This window comes from Zalophus californianus, chromosome 4 (assembly GCF_009762305.2).
Source record: "Zalophus californianus isolate mZalCal1 chromosome 4, mZalCal1.pri.v2, whole genome shotgun sequence".
NCBI classification, from domain to species: domain Eukaryota; kingdom Metazoa; phylum Chordata; class Mammalia; order Carnivora; family Otariidae; genus Zalophus; species Zalophus californianus.
In genome coordinates, this window is record NC_045598.1 from 36,318,004 (window position 1) to 36,340,373 (window position 22,370).

The 22,370-nt window shown below is 51.9% G+C and overlaps 1 protein-coding gene across 1 annotated transcript in view; it reads left to right on the forward strand.

Moving 5' to 3' along the window:
• The window catches only part of MAST2 (microtubule associated serine/threonine kinase 2), a 223,286-nt gene extending 202,306 nt beyond the window's left edge, over window positions 1-20,980 (forward strand). Inside the window, 21 exon segments of the mRNA XM_027616549.2 lie at window positions 2,022-2,231; window positions 7,145-7,246; window positions 8,270-8,402; window positions 9,213-9,274; window positions 9,534-9,619; window positions 10,081-10,289; window positions 11,335-11,473; window positions 13,505-13,637; window positions 14,420-14,585; window positions 15,036-15,137; window positions 15,381-15,503; window positions 15,682-15,791; window positions 16,119-16,273; window positions 16,525-16,793; window positions 16,902-17,099; window positions 17,718-17,941; window positions 18,120-18,242; window positions 18,664-18,800; window positions 18,915-19,108; window positions 19,416-20,131; window positions 20,133-20,980. Of these exon segments, the coding sequence (XP_027472350.2) occupies window positions 2,022-2,231; window positions 7,145-7,246; window positions 8,270-8,402; window positions 9,213-9,274; window positions 9,534-9,619; window positions 10,081-10,289; window positions 11,335-11,473; window positions 13,505-13,637; window positions 14,420-14,585; window positions 15,036-15,137; window positions 15,381-15,503; window positions 15,682-15,791; window positions 16,119-16,273; window positions 16,525-16,793; window positions 16,902-17,099; window positions 17,718-17,941; window positions 18,120-18,242; window positions 18,664-18,800; window positions 18,915-19,108; window positions 19,416-20,131; window positions 20,133-20,924 (4,383 nt within the window). The 3' untranslated portion in view covers window positions 20,925-20,980.
• Window positions 20,981-22,370: the final 1,390 nt, after the last annotated feature.

Sequence of the window (22,370 nt, forward strand, 5' to 3'; positions counted from 1 at the left end):
TTAGATATGTGTTTATATATGCGGTTCTAGGTAGTTTCACATAAGCACTTTCACTACATGGCTAATTGGCCACTAGGCAATTTTGCTGTAAAAACTAAGGTCCCCCAAGATAAATGAAGGACATTCATTAAAAAAGGCATAATGAAAGAAAAAAACGAATAACAAAATTAAAAGACTATTGCAAAATACAGAATATTTTAATACTTTCAAAATGTATAGTGTAGATTCATGGTAAGACAGCACAAATGACTGATTTTATTTTGTTGATTGTACCTAAGCACTTATCTTCAAAGTCTTTTGGTCATAGCATTATACATTTTGGTTTTGCTTGTTGATTCATCTTCTTGCTTGTCATCACACTTTTTCTTTTTTCACCAAAATTTCGTCCTTCATTAAGAGAAGTATCAGTTTCTACATACGAGGGTATTTTTTTTTTTAAAGATTGATTGATTGATTGATTGAAGAAAGAGTGAGCATGAGTGGGAGGGGCAGAGGGAGAAAGAGAATCCTAAGCAAACTCCAAGCCAAGCACAGAGCCCGATGCGGGCCCAATATCACAACCTGAGCTGAAACCAAGAGTCAGACACTTAACTGACTGGGCCACCCAAGCGTCCCACGAGGATACATATTTATAACTGAGCTTTGTATTACATTGTAAAAGCCTTCCATATTGTTCTTTGTCCTTGGCATATTGTCACATGTCCGTGTATAGATGTTCCAAATTTCTAGGGGAAATGTAGGTTCAAAACTCTGAGCCACTGTATAGACTGTTACAAAGGCTAAGATTTATATGAAAATGGGAGTACTGCATCATTGGAGAAATGAAACCAAACTGTCAAATGAAACTATCAACCAGTTATTGTTTTCCTTTACGGCAAAATTGCCTTATGGCTAATTAGTTATGCAGTAAAAATGTGGCAGAAATTCTTATGGTGAAAATATCAGACACATACCCCTAAACAAACACTGGAAATCAGAAATTGCCACCTGGTGGCAAAGGAAAGAAGGCCAAGTCCTAGATAGGCAGCTAGAAACTTGTTAACTGGTATTATTTATCATTTGGCGTGACTATGAAGTTAGGTCCCCAAGAGGCTTCTGAGCCAGGCACCTGTTCTGCTCTGCTGAGGATCCAGGTCCATGAGGAGGCAGGTTTGCACCTTCAGTAAATACTCTCTGAGCTTCTGCTTAGTCCATTTGGGTCCAAAGGTCAAGTAAGAGGATCCTGAGATAAATCAAATTCTCTCTGACTTGAAATTCCCAGTGCAGGGAAGTCTTTAAAAAGCAGCAGTGTCCATACATTAATTTTCTGCAGTTGTGAGGGCCAGTGGCAGCACAGAGGAAAGGAAACCCCAGGTGGCCTGGAGGAATCAACGACTTCCCAGAGGAGAGACAGATGATGTGGGAACTGAAATTGGAAGAAATGCTAGGAGTTTGCCAGGCAGGCCTGGCAGGTGAAGAAGCTACACACAGGGAACAGCATCAACAGGCCTGGGGCCACATGCTGGGGGGTGGGGGGGTGCAGCAACCACTTCCAGGTTCTCAGAGCAGAAGAGCACAGCCTCTAAGTAGTTGGGGGGGGGATAGACAAGGCCAGGTGAGAGAGGGCCTTGACTATAATGTTTTTGTTTTAAATATTTATATATTTATTTTAGAGAGAGAGAGAGAGAGAGACAGTACGCGAGCCCGGGGAGGGGCAGAGGGAGAGGGAGGAGAAGCAGACTCCCCACTGAGCACAGAGCCCCTAGTGGGGTTCGATCCCACAACCCTGAGATCACACAACCTGAGCAGAAACCAGGAGTTGGACACTTAACCCACTGAACCACCCAGGCGCCCCTTGACCATGTTTTGATTTGACTTAAGGGTGCTCTTTTCATATGTGTAGTTGTTGGGTTTCCCAAGTGCAGCATCAGGAAACCAGAATCACAGAGCGTATCCTCAGGCTATTAACAGTCCTTCAGGCTGAGCTCCCGACTGAGCTGCAACTAGAAGGGAAGTGTCACTTTTCCTACTTTTATTTGCAGGCCACTGCACAAATGGAAGAGCGTCTTGCAGAATTCATTTCCTCTAACACTCCAGACAGTGGGCTGCCCTTGGCAGATGGAACCTTGAGCTTTATTCATCATCAGGTGATTGAGATAGCCCGAGACTGCCTGGATAAATCCCAGAATCGTCTCATTACATCACACTACTTCTATGAACTTCAAGAGAATTTAGAGAAACTTCTACAAGATGTGAGTATCCTTGTGCTAGAAGTCTGGTACATCCTCCATGAGGTAGTGGATTATTTATTCCAAGCTAAGATAAAGGCATTAGTGGTGTTTCCAGTCTTCTCGACCAGCTTGTCACCTCCTTGCTCATATGCAGGACGCACCCCCAAGGGTGGTGCTGATGGACTTGGTTCCTCCTCAGTCCCCTGCGTTACTAAGAGAAGTCTGTTTGGTATCAAAAGAACTCAGTTCTGTGGCTTTTTTTCTGATCCCACTTACTCTGCCTGAGGTTCCAGCATTGGTAGTATTCATAAATATTTGACTGCATTTGTAACCCAAAGCCTAAAAGTGGCCCCAGTGGTGAGTTTTCTTCTAATGGAAATATTGGGGTAAGCAGAGCCTTCAGAATGGTTCTGCGCAGCCTGGGGGAAACTGGCTAGGGCTTGCACTCTGGGTTTATCTGTTTCCTGACATTGTATTTACGTGGTGAGAAGTTTGCTAGTAGGGATTCAGGTGTTTAGAGACCTGATCCTCCCCAGTATGAAAAGACTTCTTGGGAGGCTAGACATAAAGTAACCCAGAGATGGTCAAGACCAGAGTATTCAGTAAGGTTGTTGTTGTTGTTGTTTTTTAAGATTTTATTTATTTATTTGAGAGCATGCTTGTATATGCGAGTGGTGGGGGAGGAGCAGAGGGAGGGGGAAAGAATCCCAAGCAGACTCTGTGCTGAGTGCGAGCCCGACGTAGGACTCAATCCCAGGACCCCAAGATCATGACTTGAGCCAAATCCAGGAGTTGGATGCTCAACCAACTGAGCCACCCAGGCACCCCATACAGTGAGTTCTCAACCACTGCTTCCTGCTCTAGGGTTTGCTTTCCTCTTATCCTCTACAATAAGGTGGTCAGTTGCCTTCCCCCTCAAATCACAGTTGCCCCATATTATACCATTAGTACTAGTACAGTGGGGAGGACATGTGCCCCTTCATGTACTAGAGTATTTCCTAATCCAGACCCCTATTACCTCTGACACGACCTTGCTCTGGTGTTGTACCAGCTGAGCTGAGACCCCAGGACTATGATCAAACAGGACTTTAGTGTGTTAGTCTAGAAATTAGGAGCAGGGAGTTGTTTTGTTTTTAATTAGGAAACAGTTGAATCTAGAGAAAAGATGACTAAAGATGACCATGATTATTGCTGTCAAATACTGGAAGATTTCTCATACATAATAGGTAGCAGATTGTTCCCTGTCCTCTAAAAGGCCTGTTAACCCAGTGGATAAGAGTTACAGTGAGGAAAGTTTTGATTTAATAGATGAAAAAGTGCTTCCTTCTACAAAAATGTTTTTTTCTGATTTCAAGAGTAATGCTTAAATTCAAACATTGTAGAAATATGATTTTAAGCAAACTAAATTCTCATGCAAATCCCTGGCAGCTCTGATTCTGTTCAAGAATAACTTTCTAACAGTGGATAGGAATCCAGGATTGTGGCATCAGGTAAAGAATCTAAGTGGAGTGACTTCCCAGGTTGCTTGTATATCTAAGATTGATTTTCTGAAATGCTAAAAAGTCAGAGCCTTGCCCAAAACCTTCAGGCATTTTCCCAGACTCATGGCCCCTGGGAGTAGTTTGGTTGGTGCAGTAAGAGCACTGAATACGGAGCCAGTGCGTTTATCTCTCCCCTAATTTGCTAGGCCCTGGGGATGCAGAAAAAAGCTCATTGCAGGTTCCAGCTCAAGGAATTTGCTGTTGAGTGGGGTTACAGACCCATCAACAAGTGAAAAGAACACCTATCATTTATTGACGTGTACTGTAGGCCAGACACCACCCTGAGGCCCTCTACAGGAATTATCTCACTTTTATGTATTATAGTGATTTTGATCGATGAGCACTGAATAGTAGAGGTCTGTTCTGAGCACAGTTCTGCGTGGAGAGTTCGGGAAAAGTTGAGTCTTGACCAATAGGTAGGAGTTTACCAGACCTAGGAAAAAGTGTTTTATTGTTCTTTTTTCCTTTTTTTGTTTTCCGTGAAATTCATTGTTTCCACATTAAAAATTTTTTTGCGGGGAAGTGTTTTCTTTTTTCACCACATAGTGCCCAGGGTAGACCACCATCATAAGTCAGTAACATGTGAATTTTGAATAAATAAAAGCTACAAAGTCCAAGTTATATACAAATATCTTAGGCAATAATATTTACAAACCTGTGTACAACAAAACAAATGTAAACAGTAAATGTAGCATGAGAATAATCAAAGGATACATAGGAACAACCACTTATGGTCGGTCTGCCCACCAGGAGCAGGCACTACCCAGGCCCTGGAATCAGGCCACTCTGAGAGGTATAAAGGAACTAGGTGCATTCCAGGAATTGCAGATGAAGTAGGTGAAGGATGCCTGCAGGGAAGAGTTGGTAGATGAATTTGAAGCGTTAGAATGGGAGGGGCAAAGGCTAAAGTGTTGTGAGGAGCTTAGATCTTACCATGAAGGCAATGGGGAAATTATTGAATGGTTTTAATTTGGAAAATAGCATGGTAAGATTTACATTGAAAATATAGTCACTATCATTTATCGAGCCCTCAGTGCATGCTAGACAATATATGATCTCATTTAATTTATCTAATGTAATCTTCACAACACTGTAAGTAAGGTACTACTATTCTCTAAGTCGACAGATAAGGAAACCAAAGCTTTAAAAGAGCTAGGTGAGCCCAACGTAACTCATTTCTTAGTAGCAGAGCTAGAACCCAAACCCAGGTTTGTCTTATTCCAGAGCCTAAGATCGTATTTTCAAACATTTCATCAACAAACATTGAAGTCAGCTATGTAAGAGGCACTATGCTAGTGCACGTAAGGGGAAAAAAAAGACATAGTCTCTCCGTTCACAAGGCTCTACAGTGTAGCTGTGGACAACTAGTTATCAAACAACATGTGGTACCATGTGGTATGAGCAAACGGAACAGAGCAAAGGGAGCAGTTAATTCCTGTTCTGGTGTGTTTGGTGGGGGATGGGGTACAGGCAGAGGACTTAGAAGAGGGTTCACAGAGTTGATATTTGGGCTAAGTCTTAAAAGAATAAATGAGTTTCACCAAGTGCCCAGCTTCTCTCTTCATTTCATAACCATTTTTTTTTTAATGGTCCTCATTTGTTATTTTTCTTTCCTAACAACCTTCACTGCTCAGTCTTGCGCCTTCTACTTTCCCTTCCCACCATTCCTCTAAAACTGTTTCAGGCAGAAGTCGCCAAGGAACAAACCAACCAATTGCCAAAGAGATCCTATGGCCTCTTTCCATCCTCATCTGTATTCACAGGTCCACAGAACTCTACACCATGAATACCTCTCCTGGACCTTTTTCCTCGGTGGGGGTCATAACACTCTTCTCTCCAGTCTTACAGTCTTGCTGCCCCTTCACAAGTTCCTTCCCTGCCCATCTCTTAAATGCTGGTGTTTCGTGTTGCTTTAGGGGGCATCTGGCTGGCTTAGTTGGAAGAGCACACGACTCTTGATCCCAGGGTTGTAAGTTCGAGCCCCATGTTGGATGTAGAGATTACCAAAAAAAAAAAAAAAAAAACAAAAACCCACTTAAAAAAAAAATGAAAGTATTAAATTCTGGTGTTCCGCAGGGCACCACCCTGTGCGTCGTTCTCCTCCTCCTTCCTTCACACTCTCCCTGACAGCTTCATCTCGTTCATTGTCGTCCGTACACCGAGCACGCCCACCTGGCTGTGTCCCTCCCTGTTCTCTTTAGCTTAGATCAGTGTTGTAGCTGCTTCAAAAAAGACGCCTCCACTTTGACTTCCAAGAGGTTGCAAGTAATAGAGAGCCAGCTCAGAGTAGTTTAAGCAGGAAGGGGAAACTCATTACAAAGATGAAAAGGGTGGGTCTTCGACAATTGAAGACAGGAATGCAACCGGGCCCTAAGGGGCCAAAACCAGAAACTAGAAGCTGTGGGAAGCTCAGGAAGTGGTCATTCTCCTCTCATGCTTGTTTTTCTCTGTGCTGCTTTTCCTCTGTGTCTTTGGTGGATGCGGCCATCCCTTTTCACCCGACAGTTCTGCCACACTGGTATTAACAGTTGTCTTTCCGTCCATTTTTAAATTCATACGAGAGTCATCCACACTGGTCAGCTGCTCGAGGTGGGATGGAACGGGCAGCCACACAATACAGAGGTAGCTACTAGACGTCAGAGCATTTTCCATAAAAGAGAGAAAGGCTCCTGGGCTGGGTAAATACCCAAGAAAGTATCTAGTATAGGTACCTCAAACGCTGCACGTCCAAAACAGAACTTCTCCACCTGCCCTTACCTGAACTACTTATCTTCTTATAGTTCTTAATTCATTTGTGGGTTCACTGAAATGCCCCGAAAGTTGTACTTGCATTTCCCTTCTCTTCTTGCGTCTGCCAGCCCCCAGGTCTACTCCCTCATCTACCTCAGAAATAGCCCCAGGCTGGCTGTTTCTGTCCATCCTTCCTGCGGGGGTTTATGGCTTTTTCATGCACATCAGCACAGTAGCCCCTTAATGGATTTTCCCGCTTTTTTGCTTGCACTCTTCAGTGCACTGTCCACGCTACAGCCAGAGTAATCTTTCTAAAATACCTGTCGGGTCGCCTCCCTCCTGCTTTGAAGTCTTTCTCTTCCTGACATTCTGCCTGGGTCGGGAAGTGATCAGTGAAAGCTCCCTTGAGAGTTGCCCCTTGAGCTGGGGTCTGGATGGAGGAACAGGGAAAGCCACGTGTCTCTGTGACATTCCCTGGTGTCATGTAGTGTCCTAAAGCTCCCTCTCACCGTGCACTGGCCTTCTCTAACTTCTTCATTTTGCGGAAGTGTCTGTACCACCCAACTGTTGCTCCCCAGAGCCAGCTCTGCCCAGCCCCATCCTGCGTTAGCCCAACCACGCTGTGCCAGTGGATTGCTTAAGCAACCTTTGTCTTCTCTACAGGCTCATGAGCGCTCACAGAGTTCAGAAGTGGCTTTTGTGATGCAGCTGGTGAAGAAGCTGATGATTGTCATTGCCCGCCCGGCTCGACTGCTGGAATGCCTGGTGAGTGGGCTGGCGGGAAGGTTGGGAGGGGGTGGGGCGCGGAGGGGAGGTGTCCTGCTAACAGCAAAAGTGTGGTAGTCCTCGTTTACATATGACCTGCCAGCAGTGGGGCCCAGACGAGTTCCTGTGGGGAAAATGGCTGCTCCTGAGGGGTATTAGCCTGGTTCCCTCGCACCGAGCAGGCCCCAGGTGAGTGGGGATCCGGTGGTCCGGAGCACGGGCAGGTTCCGTTGGCGGAAGTCACGTCCTTCACTTGGTCGTGCGGCAGCACTTTACTGAGCACCTCCTTTATGGCAGACACTGGGGACACAGAGCCCCTGATCCTAAGGTGCTCCCTCTGTAGTGCGGTCAGTCCCTTCGTGCCTCAGAGAAGAGGCATGGAGACATGGAAGGAACAGTTACGATGCCGCAGGCTGCGCTGCAGCTGAGGGAAGTCCAAGGTGTGACGAGAACAAGTCAGTGCTTCTGCGGGGCTTGATTTCCTCACTGAGGTCATAGAACCCTGGGGGTAGCAGGGTTTAGCCCAGAGTGTGGCACTTAGTGGGTACTCAGTAAATGGAACCCTCAGTCTTCCGTGCTCGGGCCAGACAAGGACTGCCGTGCCGTCCTCACGGCTCTCCAGCCGCTAGCACAGAGGAGGCTCTCGGTAAATATCTGAGGGCAGGTGTGCGTGTGCGCGTGCGTGCGTGCGTGTATGTGTGCATGTGTGTGTGACGGTGCCATCTGGCTGGCAGGAGGCTTTGGACCAGGCCAAGAGGCAGAGCTGTCTTGAAACCAAAAGGTCTGGTTCTTATTGTCGGGAAGACAGCATATGCTTAGGATATCCAATCTGGAGCTGGCCTGGAAGGCGGCTTTGTCCCCATTCTTATGATCCCTGAACCATGATGTTACTGGGTGTTCGGGGGCAAGGGTGTCCAATCACAGAAAAAGCCCTGTTCATCGTCCTTGGGGTATGTGCTGTAAAAACCAAAGAGGCCTTCACTTGTAGCCCTCACCACTGACTGCCTCTCTCCCCTGGTGCAGGAGTTTGACCCTGAAGAGTTCTACCACCTGTTAGAAGCAGCCGAGGGCCATGCCAAAGAGGGACAAGGGATTAAATGTGACATTCCCCGCTACATCGTTAGTCAACTGGGCCTCACACGGGATCCCCTAGAGGGTGAGCATGCTGCCTGGTGGCTGCAAACACGCCCCACAGCCAACAAGCTCTAACCGCAGGGAAGCCACTCGAAGAGGCTTATATTGGACATGGACACGACGCAGCGTCAGGGGCCTCAGGGCTGCCAGAGAAACCCCGTCTTCTCTGTCATAATGCAGCCCCTCCTTCAGATTTGTTCACACCTGCCTGGTATAACCCAACCCAGATTGCCATGAGCCCAGCTGGGTTGGATTTAACCTAATGTCAAAAGAGGTCAACAACAAAGGACCACAATTGCATTTTCAAAAATGGTCACCACCTCTGCATACTTACCTCCCCTTCTGCCACCTTACCAGCCCTCCTGTGACTTGGGTGTGGTCCCAACCCCAGGCTTCAACAGATCTCTCCGTTCTTCAGGGCTTCACACGGCGCCCCTGCAGGAACCCTGGGCTTCTAAGTCCCTGGTCTCTATTTGTCCACCGTCCCTGCTTCCCGACCCCACCGGTAAAGCGGGATAAGGACCAATAGCCCAACCTTGGGCCCTGTTTTCCAGGAATTGTCCTAAATTTGAGGGAAGCTTTTTAAAATTTGCCAGGCCTTTTGAATGGCACTGGGCTTCTAGAAATAGGAGTGGCAGTATTATTTGGCAAACAAGTCCGAAAGCTGTGACTGCTCTGAGGATGGAGCCACAGGACCGGATTTGCACCCCAGACTGATGCAGGAAATACGAATGCCTACCTTGCATGTACCTTTCATGTGCTTTGAGTGGACTGTTGAGATGCCTGACATTGCTGCGCACACCTTTCTCTTGTGCCCTTGCTTTGTTTCTAGAAATGGCCCAGTTGAGCAGCTATGACAGTCCTGACACTCCAGAGACAGATGATTCAGTGGAGGTAAAGACCTGGAGCTGCTGCCCCAATCCCAGAGGCTGGGCCCTATGAAGCAAATGTCTTTGAGAGGACATCTGAGGGCGGAATGGAGGAGTGGGCGGTTGCAACTACTATCTCCGAAGTCACTCAGCTCCTGCATCAGGAAGAATGGTTGGGGGCTGCAGGAGGACTAAGAGCTGAGCTGATGCTGGGGCTCCAGCTTCCCCAAGCATGTGGACTCTAAGATACATGCTTGCCTCCCGCCTTTGTTCTTGTCTTCTAGGGCCGTGGGGCATCTCTGACATCTAAAAAGACACCCTCTGAGGAGGACTTCGAAACTATTAAGCTCATCAGCAATGGCGCCTATGGGTAAAGGCAGGGATGAGGGTGTGGCCAGGACTGGAGCTAAGTCAGCCCTTAGGCTCTTCCTTCTAGAAGCGTATGATACCCAATCCTCTGGGCAGCAGATGCCTCAGGATAGACCCTCTCCCTCCCAAGGCCTCCTGGAGAGATGGGAGTTGTTTCCTCTGACATCTGAGCATTGTTCCTTTCCCAGACAAGGTCCCCACTCCTCTTGGTAGTACTCCTCCTCTCGCTGAACTCTGGGGAAGGGTTGAACTGTGTCCTCAGGACTTGGTGTATTGGGAAATTGAAGAGTTCTGTGGGCAGGAGGCCCAGATCTTTCTCATTGATAAGCTCACCCCTGCTCCTTTGGTCTGTGCGTTTGTAAGGTGGGATAGGAGGCAGTTTGGACACCCCAGCTCTGGGTGGTGGGGAGCACAGCCCAGGTGCTGAGGGCCCATGGGAGATGGGATGGGCTGTGTTTCCAGGGCTGTATTCCTGGTGCGGCATAAGTCCACCCGGCAGCGCTTTGCCATGAAGAAGGTCAACAAGCAGAACTTGATCCTTCGGAACCAGATCCAGCAGGCCTTCGTGGAGCGTGACATATTGACTTTTGCCGAGAACCCCTTTGTGGTCAGCATGTTCTGCTCCTTTGAGACCAAGCGCCACCTGTGCATGGTGATGGAGTATGTTGAAGGTACTGGGGGCGGGGGGAGGTGGCCTGGCATGGAGGCCAAGGCACAGTGTGAGGCTTAGCCCTGAGCTGGGACCAACAGCTTTGTATAGGGGTGACATTTCAGGGCCCAGCTTCCCAATCTCTCTTTGGCATTGGTTTTTTGCCTTAGGATCTCAGAGACCATTTGGCCACAGTGGGCACAAGGCTCCCTGCCCCTCACAGGGAGAGGCTTCTGGAGTAGTAGCTGCCATGAGGCCACCCATATCAGGTGCAAAGAGAGGCATTCTGGGACAAGATGTATCAGACCAACAGCTGTAGAATCCTGCGCCCCAAAGCCTGGATGGTCTCTACTGCTGGTGCCAGGCAGGACCAGAGGAGGTAGCAGAGCCACACAAGCCCCGGGTTGCATGCTGGGAGGACTGCATCTGGACCCTCAGGAAAAAAAGGAATGTCATTGCCCTGAGTGATGGCTTGTGAAGGGGACACCCCTTGAGACCACACAAAATGCTCTGGGGATGGAGTCGAAGAGCATCTTGGGGCCCCCCTGGGGAGAGACGGCAGCTTTCCCAGTGACCTTCACTCTTCCCTTCGCACTGCTGGGTACAGCTTCCAAAGATACAAATATCTTTAAGACCTAAGTCTTGAAGTTGAAACTGAACAAAACTCTCCTTTTCATCCAGAGAGTACGTGCTGGGAGTTTACAATGTTGCCTTATTCAAAAACCAAAGGATAGCCAACAGGAAGGACATAAGTGGACAAATGCTGGAGTCTCAGGCCGATGGACTCCCACCCCGAAATAACTTCGCGCTACCCCTGCCAGTCCCCTCACAGGCATGGAGGCCCGGGTTCCTACCCTCTCTGGCCTGAACGATGGCCTTGACAGCCATTGGCAGATTCGCTTCCGCCTGCACCTCTCCACTCTGTGTGCCCCCCGTACCACAGCGGGAGGGCCAGAATCCTGGCCTCTAGCACCAGGGGTTTCCCCGAGGCTTCAGAGACGTAAGCCTGAGACCGTCCTGATGAGGGAACTGGGTCCTTCCTTCATGGTGTCCTGGGCTTGTTACAGGAGGAGACTGTGCCACTCTGCTGAAGAACATCGGGGCCCTGCCCGTGGACATGGTGCGTCTGTACTTTGCGGAGACCGTGCTGGCCCTGGAGTACTTGCACAACTACGGCATTGTGCACCGTGACCTCAAGCCTGACAAGTACGCCCACTCTCCGGGGTCCCGGCCCAAAGTCTCCCTCTTGGGTCTCTAAATAAGTTGAGGCAGACACAGTGTGTTTGAATCTATCCCAGAATGGCTGCTAGAAAACAGTGCTCATGTGGGTGTCTGTCTAGGCCTAGAACTCTAGCCCCTGACCACCCCAGATGCAAAGCCCGTTGCCAGTGAGTCTGGCCGGGGCTTTGTAAGGCCTCAGTGACATGGAAGAGCCACTGAGGAGCTCAGCTAAAGAAACCAAGCTGGAGAGCGTCAGCACCATCTAGTAGAGGCTGAACAGGGGTTCTCACATTTACTGACGTCCCTGGGCCAAGCACTATAATCTGGGCTGTAAGATAGTCCCTAACCTATAGAACTTCAGTGTGGGACACAGAACTACCTGCGGATAGGCTACTTCTCAGAAGGCATTAGTCAGATGGGGAAGGTGGAAGGAGCTTTCTAAAGCCAGGAGGCAGGATTTGCAAAAGGCACGCAGGTATGAGAGCAGGGGACCCTGGAACTACAAATAGTACATTATGCGGAGACTGGGATCGTTAATTGGTCAGAGTAATAAGAGATAAGGCTGGACAGATAAGCAGGGAGCAGATATCCAGGGGTCTTTTTGTTAGGTTTGGATTTTATTTTAAAGGATCCTAGTGAGTCATCAAAGGGCCTGTTAGCCAGAGGTATGATAGGATGACACGCTCAGGTTTTGGTTTAGGTTTAGAAAGATCACTCTGCCAGTGGAAAGATTGGTGAGGCTGTTGCAGGAGACTGGGCCAAATCAGCCATGCCTACAGGATGCAGAAGAGAGGGGAGACCGTTAGGAAGTAGAAAGGAAACCTAAAGGTGGGGGAGGGGTGCGTGGGAGAGAAAAAGAGAGCAGAGTCTGGGCTATCTTCCAGATTTCCAGCTCAAGACTAGTGCATGGGGATAAGCCTCTGTCATGGAAAGTGGCTTTGACACTAGACAGACCAGAGTTCAAATGACCACTAGTTAACTCTGCGAGCTTGGGTCTGTTAATTAAAGCTCTGAGCCTCTTGTCCCCCCCCCCTTTTTTAAAGACTTTCTATATTTATTTGACAGAGAGAGACACAGCAAGAGAGGGGACACAAGCAGGGGGAGTGGGAGAGGGAGAAGCAGGCTTCCCACCAAGCAGGGAGCCTGATGCGGGGCTCGATCCCAGGACCCCGGGACCATGACCTGAGCTGAAGGCAGACGCTTAACGACTGAGCCACCCAAGCGCCCCTGTTCCTCCCCTTTAAAATGGGGATAATAATACCTACTTTTTGTGTTAGTTACTCTGTTGTAAGACCTTTCAGGAGCCAGAGTATCTTTATAAATAATCAAGTACTTCTCAGAGAGCTCAGAGGTAACAAATCATTTTCTGAGAAGAGTACCAGGTAGGAGGTGTGACTCTGCTTTGGACAGGTTGAGTTCACGGTGCCTGGAAGACATCTGGGCAGTTAGTAGGCATGGAGTTCATAAAGGAAGTCAGATGCTGATTTGGAAATCAGAATAAAGGGGTGGCAGGGTGAAGCCTTTGTCATGAAATGAAATGACTCAGTCAGGGTATGTGACAGGCGAAGAAGGAGACCACTTCCTGTGAGATCTTATCTCTGGTTTCTCCCAACAGCCCTCCTTTAAAACCAGCTGTGGGCATGACACAAGATTATGTGCCCCTTTCCCCTCTCCCTGAGCCTGGGTATTGTGAGCCACCCAGGTGAGGAGAGCCTCCGGATGAGGCTGATTGCTGCTGGTACCTTCCCGCAGCAGAGAATACGGTTGAGGGCAGTAAACGGTAATGAGTTGGGGGAATGGGCAAGAGGCAGGTGAGTTGCTTGTGCAGAATGCACGACTCACAAAGCCAGAGATACCTTTTCTTTCACAGCTGCTTGGCTCCCGGCTGAAGCTACCCTGCTTAAGTCCCACAGGAACCCTATAAAAGCCTGAGTGGGAAAATTTGGCATGTACTAAAATCAGCACTCTTGGAAAACCAGGAAATAACCCCATACTTCTGTGTCTCTGACTTCCCAGCCTCCTGATTACATCCATGGGGCACATCAAGCTTACTGACTTTGGCCTTTCTAAAATTGGCCTCATGAGCCTGACAACAAACTTGTACGAGGGCCACATTGAAAAGGATGCCCGGGAGTTCCTGGACAAGCAGGTAAGGAAGAATGGTTGAGACCTTGGGTGTTGAGGTCCAGACTTTAGAATATGTGGTGAGGGGCCACATTCTTAACCCTGTAGCTACATGTTGAGACTGGGATTTCCTATCTTTTCTGCCTTTTGGTTCCAGGGAGGCATTGAGGTAAGGGAGCATATTTGGGGAAAATGGGGTGGGGCTCAAGAATCATAATGGATATAAAATCCAAACTCATTTTCTTCCTTGGGGTTTGGAGAAAATAGGTCATATAACCATTGTTACTCTCCGAGACTAACGTGAGATTAGTCCTGAGCCTCCTAGCCTCAGTCAAGGGCAAGGCTCTTCTGGAGTCTGTTGTTCTTGGAACACAGCTCCAAGTTTCCACTGGGCTGTGGCCCAGCTTCCTGAGAGTAGCCTCTAGATGTTCCCTGATTTGACAGTTCAGATGGTAACTGTTTGCAAGTCCCTGTAAGTAGTCATGTGACTGTAGGGGCTGTCCTTTGAGAGACTGGAGGGCAGAGGCCAATTTGGGGAACTAGATGCCATAAAGAGGTGTGGAGCGCTCGGGGTGGTTGTTCCAGGCTAGAATTATATGTTTTGGTTAATTGGGAAGTACATAAACTCACCCCACCACCAGTTCCAAGTCTGATACCTTGGGTTTCTGTTGATCTTGCTCTTTAACCAAAGTAAGCTGAGTCTTCATTCAGAGATTTCTCCAGAGGTGGGACCATCCCCACCCCTTCAGCCATGATGCCAGTGAGCTGCCTCAGGAAGCTGAGCTAGCCTGGCTTCTGTGTGCCCAGGTATGCGGGACCCCGGAGTACATCGCGCCTGAGGTGATCCTGCGTCAGGGCTATGGGAAGCCAGTGGACTGGTGGGCCATGGGCGTAATCCTGTATGAGTTCCTGGTGGGTTGCGTCCCTTTCTTTGGAGATACTCCGGAGGAACTCTTTGGGCAAGTGATCAGTGGTAGGTACCATCACCCAGGCACACTGGGGAGACAGAGTTTGGATCCACAAATATGATTTATGCATGCACCTGTGAGGCTTATGTTGTGAATTCGTGTGTGTGTGTGTGTGTGTGTGTGTGTGTGTGTGCGTGCGCGCGCGCGTGCGCATGTACTATCACCCGGCGCTTGTTCTGTTTGTGGTCATGTCTCCCCCATATGGGCATGAGTGTGCCTGTGGTGTGTTTGCGAGCGTGCCAGTGTCTGAAGTGTAGAATCAGGCTGAGCTAGGGCTTCAGGACAGGGGAGTCCTGGGTCACAGGATGGGCCATGGGCGGGCGGGTGTGTGGGCTCTCTATGCCTCCCTCCCCATGTCTTATCCTACAACCTTCCCCTTTATATCCCCACTCTGCCTGCAGCCTCTGAGACCCTCTTCTAACGTACTCCTTCCCTCTTTCCTCCCAACTCTTCAGATGAGATTGTGTGGCCTGAGGGGGATGATGCTCTGCCGCCAGATGCCCAGGACCTCACCTCTAAACTGCTCCATCAGAACCCTCTGGAGAGACTGGGTACAGGTAGGACCGGCCCCACTGACCTTTCTCACAACTTGGAGGAGGGAGATTGAATCTATGCATCCGGGAGGCTCGGCTTTAGGTGTGGGCAGTGCGTCTGGTCCTGAGACTGCCCTGCTCCTCTGAGCGCAGGAAGAGAGGTGCTGGAGCTGAGGCCTTCAGAACTGGCCTCTTGAGGTCTGGCTTCTCACTGGACCGGCTGGTCTGGACTCCACATAGCTCGTCCCGCGCCCTTCCTGTCCACAGGCAGTGCCTCTGAGGTGAAGCAGCATTCATTCTTTACTGGCCTGGACTGGACAGGACTTCTTCGCCAGAAGGCTGAATTTATTCCTCAGCTGGAGTCAGAGGATGATACCAGCTACTTTGACAGTAAGGCCACTGATGGGACAGGGAGGAGCGGGGATCCTCTCTGTTTGCCCAGAAACACCTGTGCACCCTGAACTTGGCATCAGGAGTAACTTCTCCAGGCCCCCTGAGGTCTGCTGAGGGTCAAAAGGAGGCACCACCAGGGGCCTCTGAGGGGACCCGTCCTGTGTGTCCGATGCAGCCCGCTCAGAGCGCTACCACCATGTGGACTCAGAGGATGAGGAAGAAGTGAGTGAGGATGGCTGCCTGGAGATCCGCCAGTTCTCTTCATGCTCTCCGAGGTTCAGCAAGGTACGACAGCACAGGCCCAGGCTGGGCAGAACAGGAGGACTGGGAGAAGAGGGCCTGTCAAGGGCCATGGCTGGGGGGCAGGTGGGGGGAGCAGGTGATGGGGCTGCCCCTAGGAAAAGAGGAAGAAAGGGCTGGGCCTGCCTATGACAGAGACTGCAAGAAGCACTCCAGGCCCCCACAGTGGAAGAGCTGCTTGCTCGAAGATTCACCCGGTATGGAGGAGGGAAGGGCAGAACTGGTTCCAATTCCCGGGTGTCAGGTGCCAAGGTTAGTTTTGGGAGGTGAGGCTGTTGGGGCCTGTCCCGAGCACAGCCTCTGTGCCCACAGGTGTACAGTAGCATGGAGCGGCTCTCGCTGCTCGAGGAGCGCCGGGCACCGCCCCCCACCAAGCGCAGCCTGAGCGAGGAGAAGGACGACCGCTCTGACGGCCTGGCGGGGCTGAAGGGCCGAGACCGGAGCTGGGTGGTTGGCTCCCCTGAGATGTGAGCACCCAGAACTCCCCTAGGGTGGGCAGCACAGCCATCCGTCAGGTGGCTGTGGGTCATGGGCAAGATCCAGGTGCGGGGCGGAGCGCTGGTGGCAGTGAAGGGGGGTGGGCCGCACAAATACAGCTTCCAGAGGAGTGTCTGAGGGAAGAAGTTCTGTGACTTATAACCCTTGTGAGCCCCTACGGAAGCCTGGGCTGGAGGAGGGAGACCGCCTGCCTGTCTCACCTGGGCCTGGTGTCTCATAGATTGCGGAAGCGGCTGTCGGTGTCCGAGTCATCCCACACGGAGAGCGACTCGAGCCCTCCGCTGACAGTGCGACGCCGCTGCTCAGGCCTCCTGGATGCTCCCCGCTTCCCTGAGGGCCCTGACGAGGCCAGCAGCACCCCGAGGAGACAGCAGCAGGAGGGTACATGGCCTCTGATGGCCCCTTCTGGAGAAGGGCTATCTGGGCCAGTGGAGCGGCGGCTGAAGCTAGACGAGGAGCCCCTTGGCCAGAGCTGCAGTCCCAGCCCAGGTGTGGCCCAGCAGGTGGCCAGAGGGCCTGCCGTGGAGGCTCCTGCAGGCAGGCAGGGTGGGGAGGCTCGGCGGCATTGCAGGTTTCATTGCTCACTTGGTCCCACAGCGGTGGAGACTCGAGGAGGCCGTGGGACCCCACAGCTGACCGAGGGAGCAACAGCCAAGGCCATCAGTGACCTGGCGGTACGCAGGGCCCGCCACCGGCTGCTCTCCGGGGACTCAGTGGAAAAGCGCACCACTCGCCCCATCAGCAAAGTGATCAAGTCTGCCTCGGCCACAACCCTTTCCCTCCTCATTCCTGCAGGTAGGGCCCCCGGGGAACTAGGATAAAACTCGCAGGAAGGGCCTTGGAGTCTCTGTGGGTGTCTGGGGCAGGGGTCTGCACGTGGCAGGTATGTCTGTGCATTGTGGATCGAGGAGCGGGTACCCGAGAGGCTGTGTGTCCCGGCTGCCCCCTTGTTATGAGATGAGAGGTCTGTAAAGGTGTGCAGTGGTGTCGGGTTGCCTGTGCACATGCCATAGGGCAGGATGGCACCGTGTGACGAGTGCCAGCTCTGAGGCAGAGAGCTTACATTCAAATCCTGGTTCCATCACCAAATGGCTCCTGACCTTGACAAAGTTGCTTAACCTCTCTGAGTCTCAAATTCCTCATCAAAAAACTAGTGGTAGCTCGTAGGGCAATTGCGATGTTTGACTACGTACAGGGGTACAAGGACGCCCTCAGGGCTAGCTGCCTTTGCCTCCTGGGGAGGGTCTGGGCACATGAGCTTGGCTGCTCCAAGTCTGTGGGGAAGACGCCCCTGGGCCTAGGCTCTGCCTGTGGCTACAGCTGCCTGGGATCAGCAGCCTAGATGGGGCTGGGCTGGGAGCATGGCCCGCCCGGGGTCCTCTGACCTGCTCAGTCCTGTCTTTCCTTCTCCAGAACACACCTGCTCTCCATTGGCCAGCCCCATGTCCCCACATTCCCAGTCATCCAACCCATCATCCAGGGATTCTTCTCCAAGCAGGGACTTCCTGCCAGCTCTCAGCAGCTCAAGGCCCCCCATCATTATCCACCGAGCTGGCAAAAAGTATGGCTTCACCCTGCGGGCCATCCGTGTCTACATGGGTGACTTGGACGTCTACACTGTGCACCACATGGTGTGGGTATGTTTGTCTCCCAGTTTCATCACTCCTCCGCCTTCCCCTCACAAGGCCTGTCTGTCCCTGCTTCTGTGCCTGCCCACACTATCCTCAGGGGCCCAAGGGGGTAGGTCCCAGCAGCGCCAGGCCCCACACTTCACGCTCAGGCTCCAGGCTGAGGACTGTTATCTCCCTGGGGCAGCACGTGGAGGATGGAGGTCCAGCCAGTGAGGCGGGGCTTCGTCAGGGGGACCTCATCACTCATGTCAACGGGGAGCCTGTGCATGGGCTGGTGCACACAGAAGTGGTGGAGCTGATTCTGAAGGTTAGTGCTGGGTATGCTGCCTCTCTGGTGCCCAAAGGACCCCCGCCTTGTGAGTCTGTGACTGGCCATAGGGGAGTGGGAGAGTTGGGCACACGTGGCACTGAGGACGGGAGGGACCCAAAGCAATGGGTTTTCACTGGAAAGCAACGTCTTCACTGACCAAGGCCCAGGGATCCTTCTGAGCCATGGACAGGACTGCAGAACAAGACAGATGAGCCTCTTCTCTACCTTCTCAACCCCAAACTGCCCAGGCTCCAGTTGGAGCCATTTCCTAATCTGCGAAGAGGGAAGGAAGGCCTGTGGTTCAGACTTGTTAATGCAGGGGCAAAAGCTAGAGCTGTGGTGTCACCGTGCCCGAGGGTAAGGGCGGGAGCAAGAATATGTTCACTACCTTAGCTTGGGTTCACGCTCTGTTCCCCAGAGCGGAAACAAGGTGTCTATTTCAACAACGCCCTTGGAGAACACATCCATTAAAGTGGGGCCAGCTCGGAAGGGCAGCTACAAGGCCAAGATGGCCCGAAGGAGTAAGCGGAGCCGGGGCAAAGATGGGCAAGAAAGGTGAGCTAGACCGAGCCACCTGGGTGGCTAGCGTGTGCTGGGGGCCCTGGCCACTGGGCCCAGTATATGCTGTGCCCTGTGCCCCAACTCAGCCCATGACCCTTGTTTCTACAGCAGAAAAAGGAGCTCCCTGTTCCGGAAGATCACCAAGCAGGCATCCCTGCTCCACACCAGCCGCAGCCTTTCCTCCCTTAACCGATCCTTATCATCAGGGGAGAGCGGGCCAGGCTCTCCCACACACAGCCACAGCCTTTCCCCCCGATCTCCCACTCAGGGCTACCGGGTGACCCCCGATGCTGTGCATTCAGGTATGAAGTGCTCCCTGCAGATCTCAGAGACAGCCCCTGGGAGGTGGGAAAGAGCCTGGGCCCTCTGTGCTTCTCTGTGACCCCACTCTGAAACTCATTCACCCTACCTCCTGAAAGACCCAGCAGTCTTAAGGAGGAGGGGATGGGGGTGGAAATGACCTTATTTCTGTAGCTTGGGCTCTGGATCACTGGCTGGGGTCACCTTGATCCTGGGACATTCCAGGGCTAGCCCTGTCTTGCCCCTCAGTCACTTCTATCAGCTAACATTGCTCTGCCTTTGTCTGTGTGTCTGTCTGTGTGTGCAAAGTGGGAGGGACTTCGTCACAGAGCAGCTCCCCCAGCTCCAGCGTGCCCAGTTCTCCAGCCGGCTCTGGGCACGCACGGCCCAGCTCCCTGCACGGCCTGGCACCCAAGCTCCAGCGCCAGTACCGCTCTCCGCGGCGCAAGTCGGCCGGCAGCATCCCACTGTCACCCCTGGCCCACACCCCTTCCCCACCGCCAGCAGCTTCACCCCAGCGCTCCCCATCACCCCTGTCTGGCCATGGAGCCCAGGCCTTGCCTGCCAAGCTTCACTTGTCGCCTCCTCTGAGCAGGCAGCTCTCACGGCCCAAGAGTGCGGAGCCGCCCCGCTCACCACTGCTAAAGAGAGTACAGTCGGCTGAGAAACTGGCAGCTGCACTTGCTGCTTCAGAGAAGAAGCTAGCCACTGCTCGAAAGCATAGCCTTGACCTGCCCCACCCTGAGCTAAAGAAGGAACTGCCGCCCAGGGAAGTCAGCCCTCTAGAGGTGGTCGGGACCAGAAGTGTGCTGTCTGGGAAGGGGGTGCTGCAGCCTTCTCCCCCACGGGCCCTCGGCACCCTCCGACAGGACCGGGCTGAACGGCGAGAGTCACTGCAGAAGCAGGAAGCCATCCGTGAGGTTGACTCCTCCGAGGATGACGCCGAGGAGGGGCCCGAGAACAGCCAAGGCGTACAGGAGCCCAGCTTGGCACTGCGCCCGGCACTGGGCCGGGTGCCCCCCCCGCACAGGAGCAGGAGTGGGTGAGGAAGAGGATGCCTTCTTGTCCAGGGGCCCCGGGAGTCAGGGCCCAGTGGTCCCAGGCCTACTGACAGAGGTTACACTGAAGCCTCCCAGAGTGGAAGGCCCTAGTGTCCCCCAGAGGAAGCTTGGGATCCCACAAGCCTTTGAGGAGGCTGCCAGCTCCTCATCAGCGGCCCCCAGCCCACGTAAGGCTGGCCACACAGACCCCATCCCTCCTGAAGGCTGCTGGAAGGCCCAGCCCTTCCACACCCAGGCACTAACGGCACTTTGTCCCAGCTCTTCAGGACTTATCCCCGCCCGTCGCTCTGCTGCCTCCTCCACCTCCGGAGAGCCAGGCCCATGGTCTTGGAAATTTCTTATCGAGGGTGCAGACAGGGCACCCCCAAGCAGAAAGGCAGCAATGGAAGGTGGGATGGCCAGCTCCCAGGATTTGGAAACCATAACTCCAGCCCACCCTGAGAACCAGTCTCCCAGACAGGAGGGGAAGTCCTGGCCACCTGGTGCTCCTGGGCTGGTCCATCCACCTCGTGAGTTTCCCCACCAGAGCTGGCTGTGGGAGCCCGCGGGTGCACAGAGAGAGAAAGAGGAGCCAGCCCTGGGCATCACCGAAGTGCCTGATGCCTCAGGTGACAGGAGGCCGGACGTTCCATGCAGAAGCTGCCCGCTCACCCAGGAGCCTGGGCCCAGCCTACTTCGGAGGGGCCGAGAGTCAGGGGGCCCTCAAAAGCATCAGGACTTGGCATTGGTACCTGATGAGCTTTTAAAGCAAACATAGCCACTGTTTGCTATTTCTTGCACTCAGACCTGTGTAATACATGCTCTTGGAAACCATCTTTGTCTTTTGCTTCTTTCTTTCAGTCAACACAAATGTAACTCAAGGTCTATGTTGCCGCTGGGAATATAGTGGTGAATAACACTTTCCACTGTCAGGGGAGGGTTGCCTAGCCCAACTTGGCTTCCCAGAGACTATGACATCTGAGCTCAAACCTGAAGAACAGATGGTAGGTAGTAGTTTGCTGGGTTAGAAGAGTGGGGATTAGTCCGAGTATCCAGGCAAAGAGTACAGCACTTACCACATACCTGGTATATTCAAGGAACTGAAACCAAAGTGGAAATGGGTCTAGTGAGTTAGGCAAGGGCCATATTTAATGATACTTCCAGTTTAGACTTTGTGTCGGTGATGGGGAACCATGGAAGACCACGTAGCAACTAATATCTCTGCTTTATAGAGGAGGGAAACTCAGGTTTTCAGATAGTAACATAGCTTGGGCAGAACGAGCCATTAGAACCTAGGTCTCTCTTGACTCCAGAAACCACCTTTATCTTCTTAGTTGGAGTGCTTCATAGCCAGAAAAAAGCCAGCCTTTTCTCAGGACTAGTTTCTAAGTCTCACTGTGTCTCTGTGCTGGATGGATGAGATGCTGGCATCATGCCTGTTAGGGTCAGCTTCTCTTGCTCAGGGGAAGAGCGCCTCTGGTGGCCCCAGGTAACTGGATGCATGGGCCTGGAACTCAATAGGAAAATCTAGACTGAAGACAGAAATTTGAGAGCCATCAATGTATCAATAGTGGTACACTGAGGAACACTAGCATTTAAGTCAAAGAAAGAAGACTTAGAAGCATCTAGAAAAGAGTCCTAAAATCGAAGAGAGGGAAGAGTTTTGAAATGGATGGGGAAGTTGTTAAAATGTTGAAGGCCCACTTAAGATGAAAATACAGAATTGCCTTAATGTTTGTAGCCATTGAACCCTTCCTGGGCTTTTGTCAGGCAGGCCTTACCACTGGAGGTGGACATGGCTGAGGCAGACACCTCAGCATCGGCAGGTGGGTGAGTGGGTGGTGTGGGAGTGGGGAGGACATCCATGGGTCCGCTGTGCTGGAGGAGTCAGGAGACGGCCGCACGGGGGCAGGAGTAGGGCTGTGGTGGAGTACCTCCGTGGTGATGCAGGACTTTTCAAACTGTGGTGTTGCACTAACTGTCCCATAATCTAATGCTTAGGTTTGAAAGAGAGGCATCCAGAGGCCTGGAGACGGGGTGCGGGGGATGCCTCAGGGCCACTGGCTGGGGGCCTCCTGCACCCCGCAGCCTCTGTAACCTTGCATGGAGACGGCTGTGGCCGCCAGAGGGCGTGCCCGGCCCATGGTGCCAGAATCTACAGGTAGATGTCTGGCCGCTTAGCCTTCATTCAGTCCCTTCTTGAACTCACCTCTTCCTTCAGTCG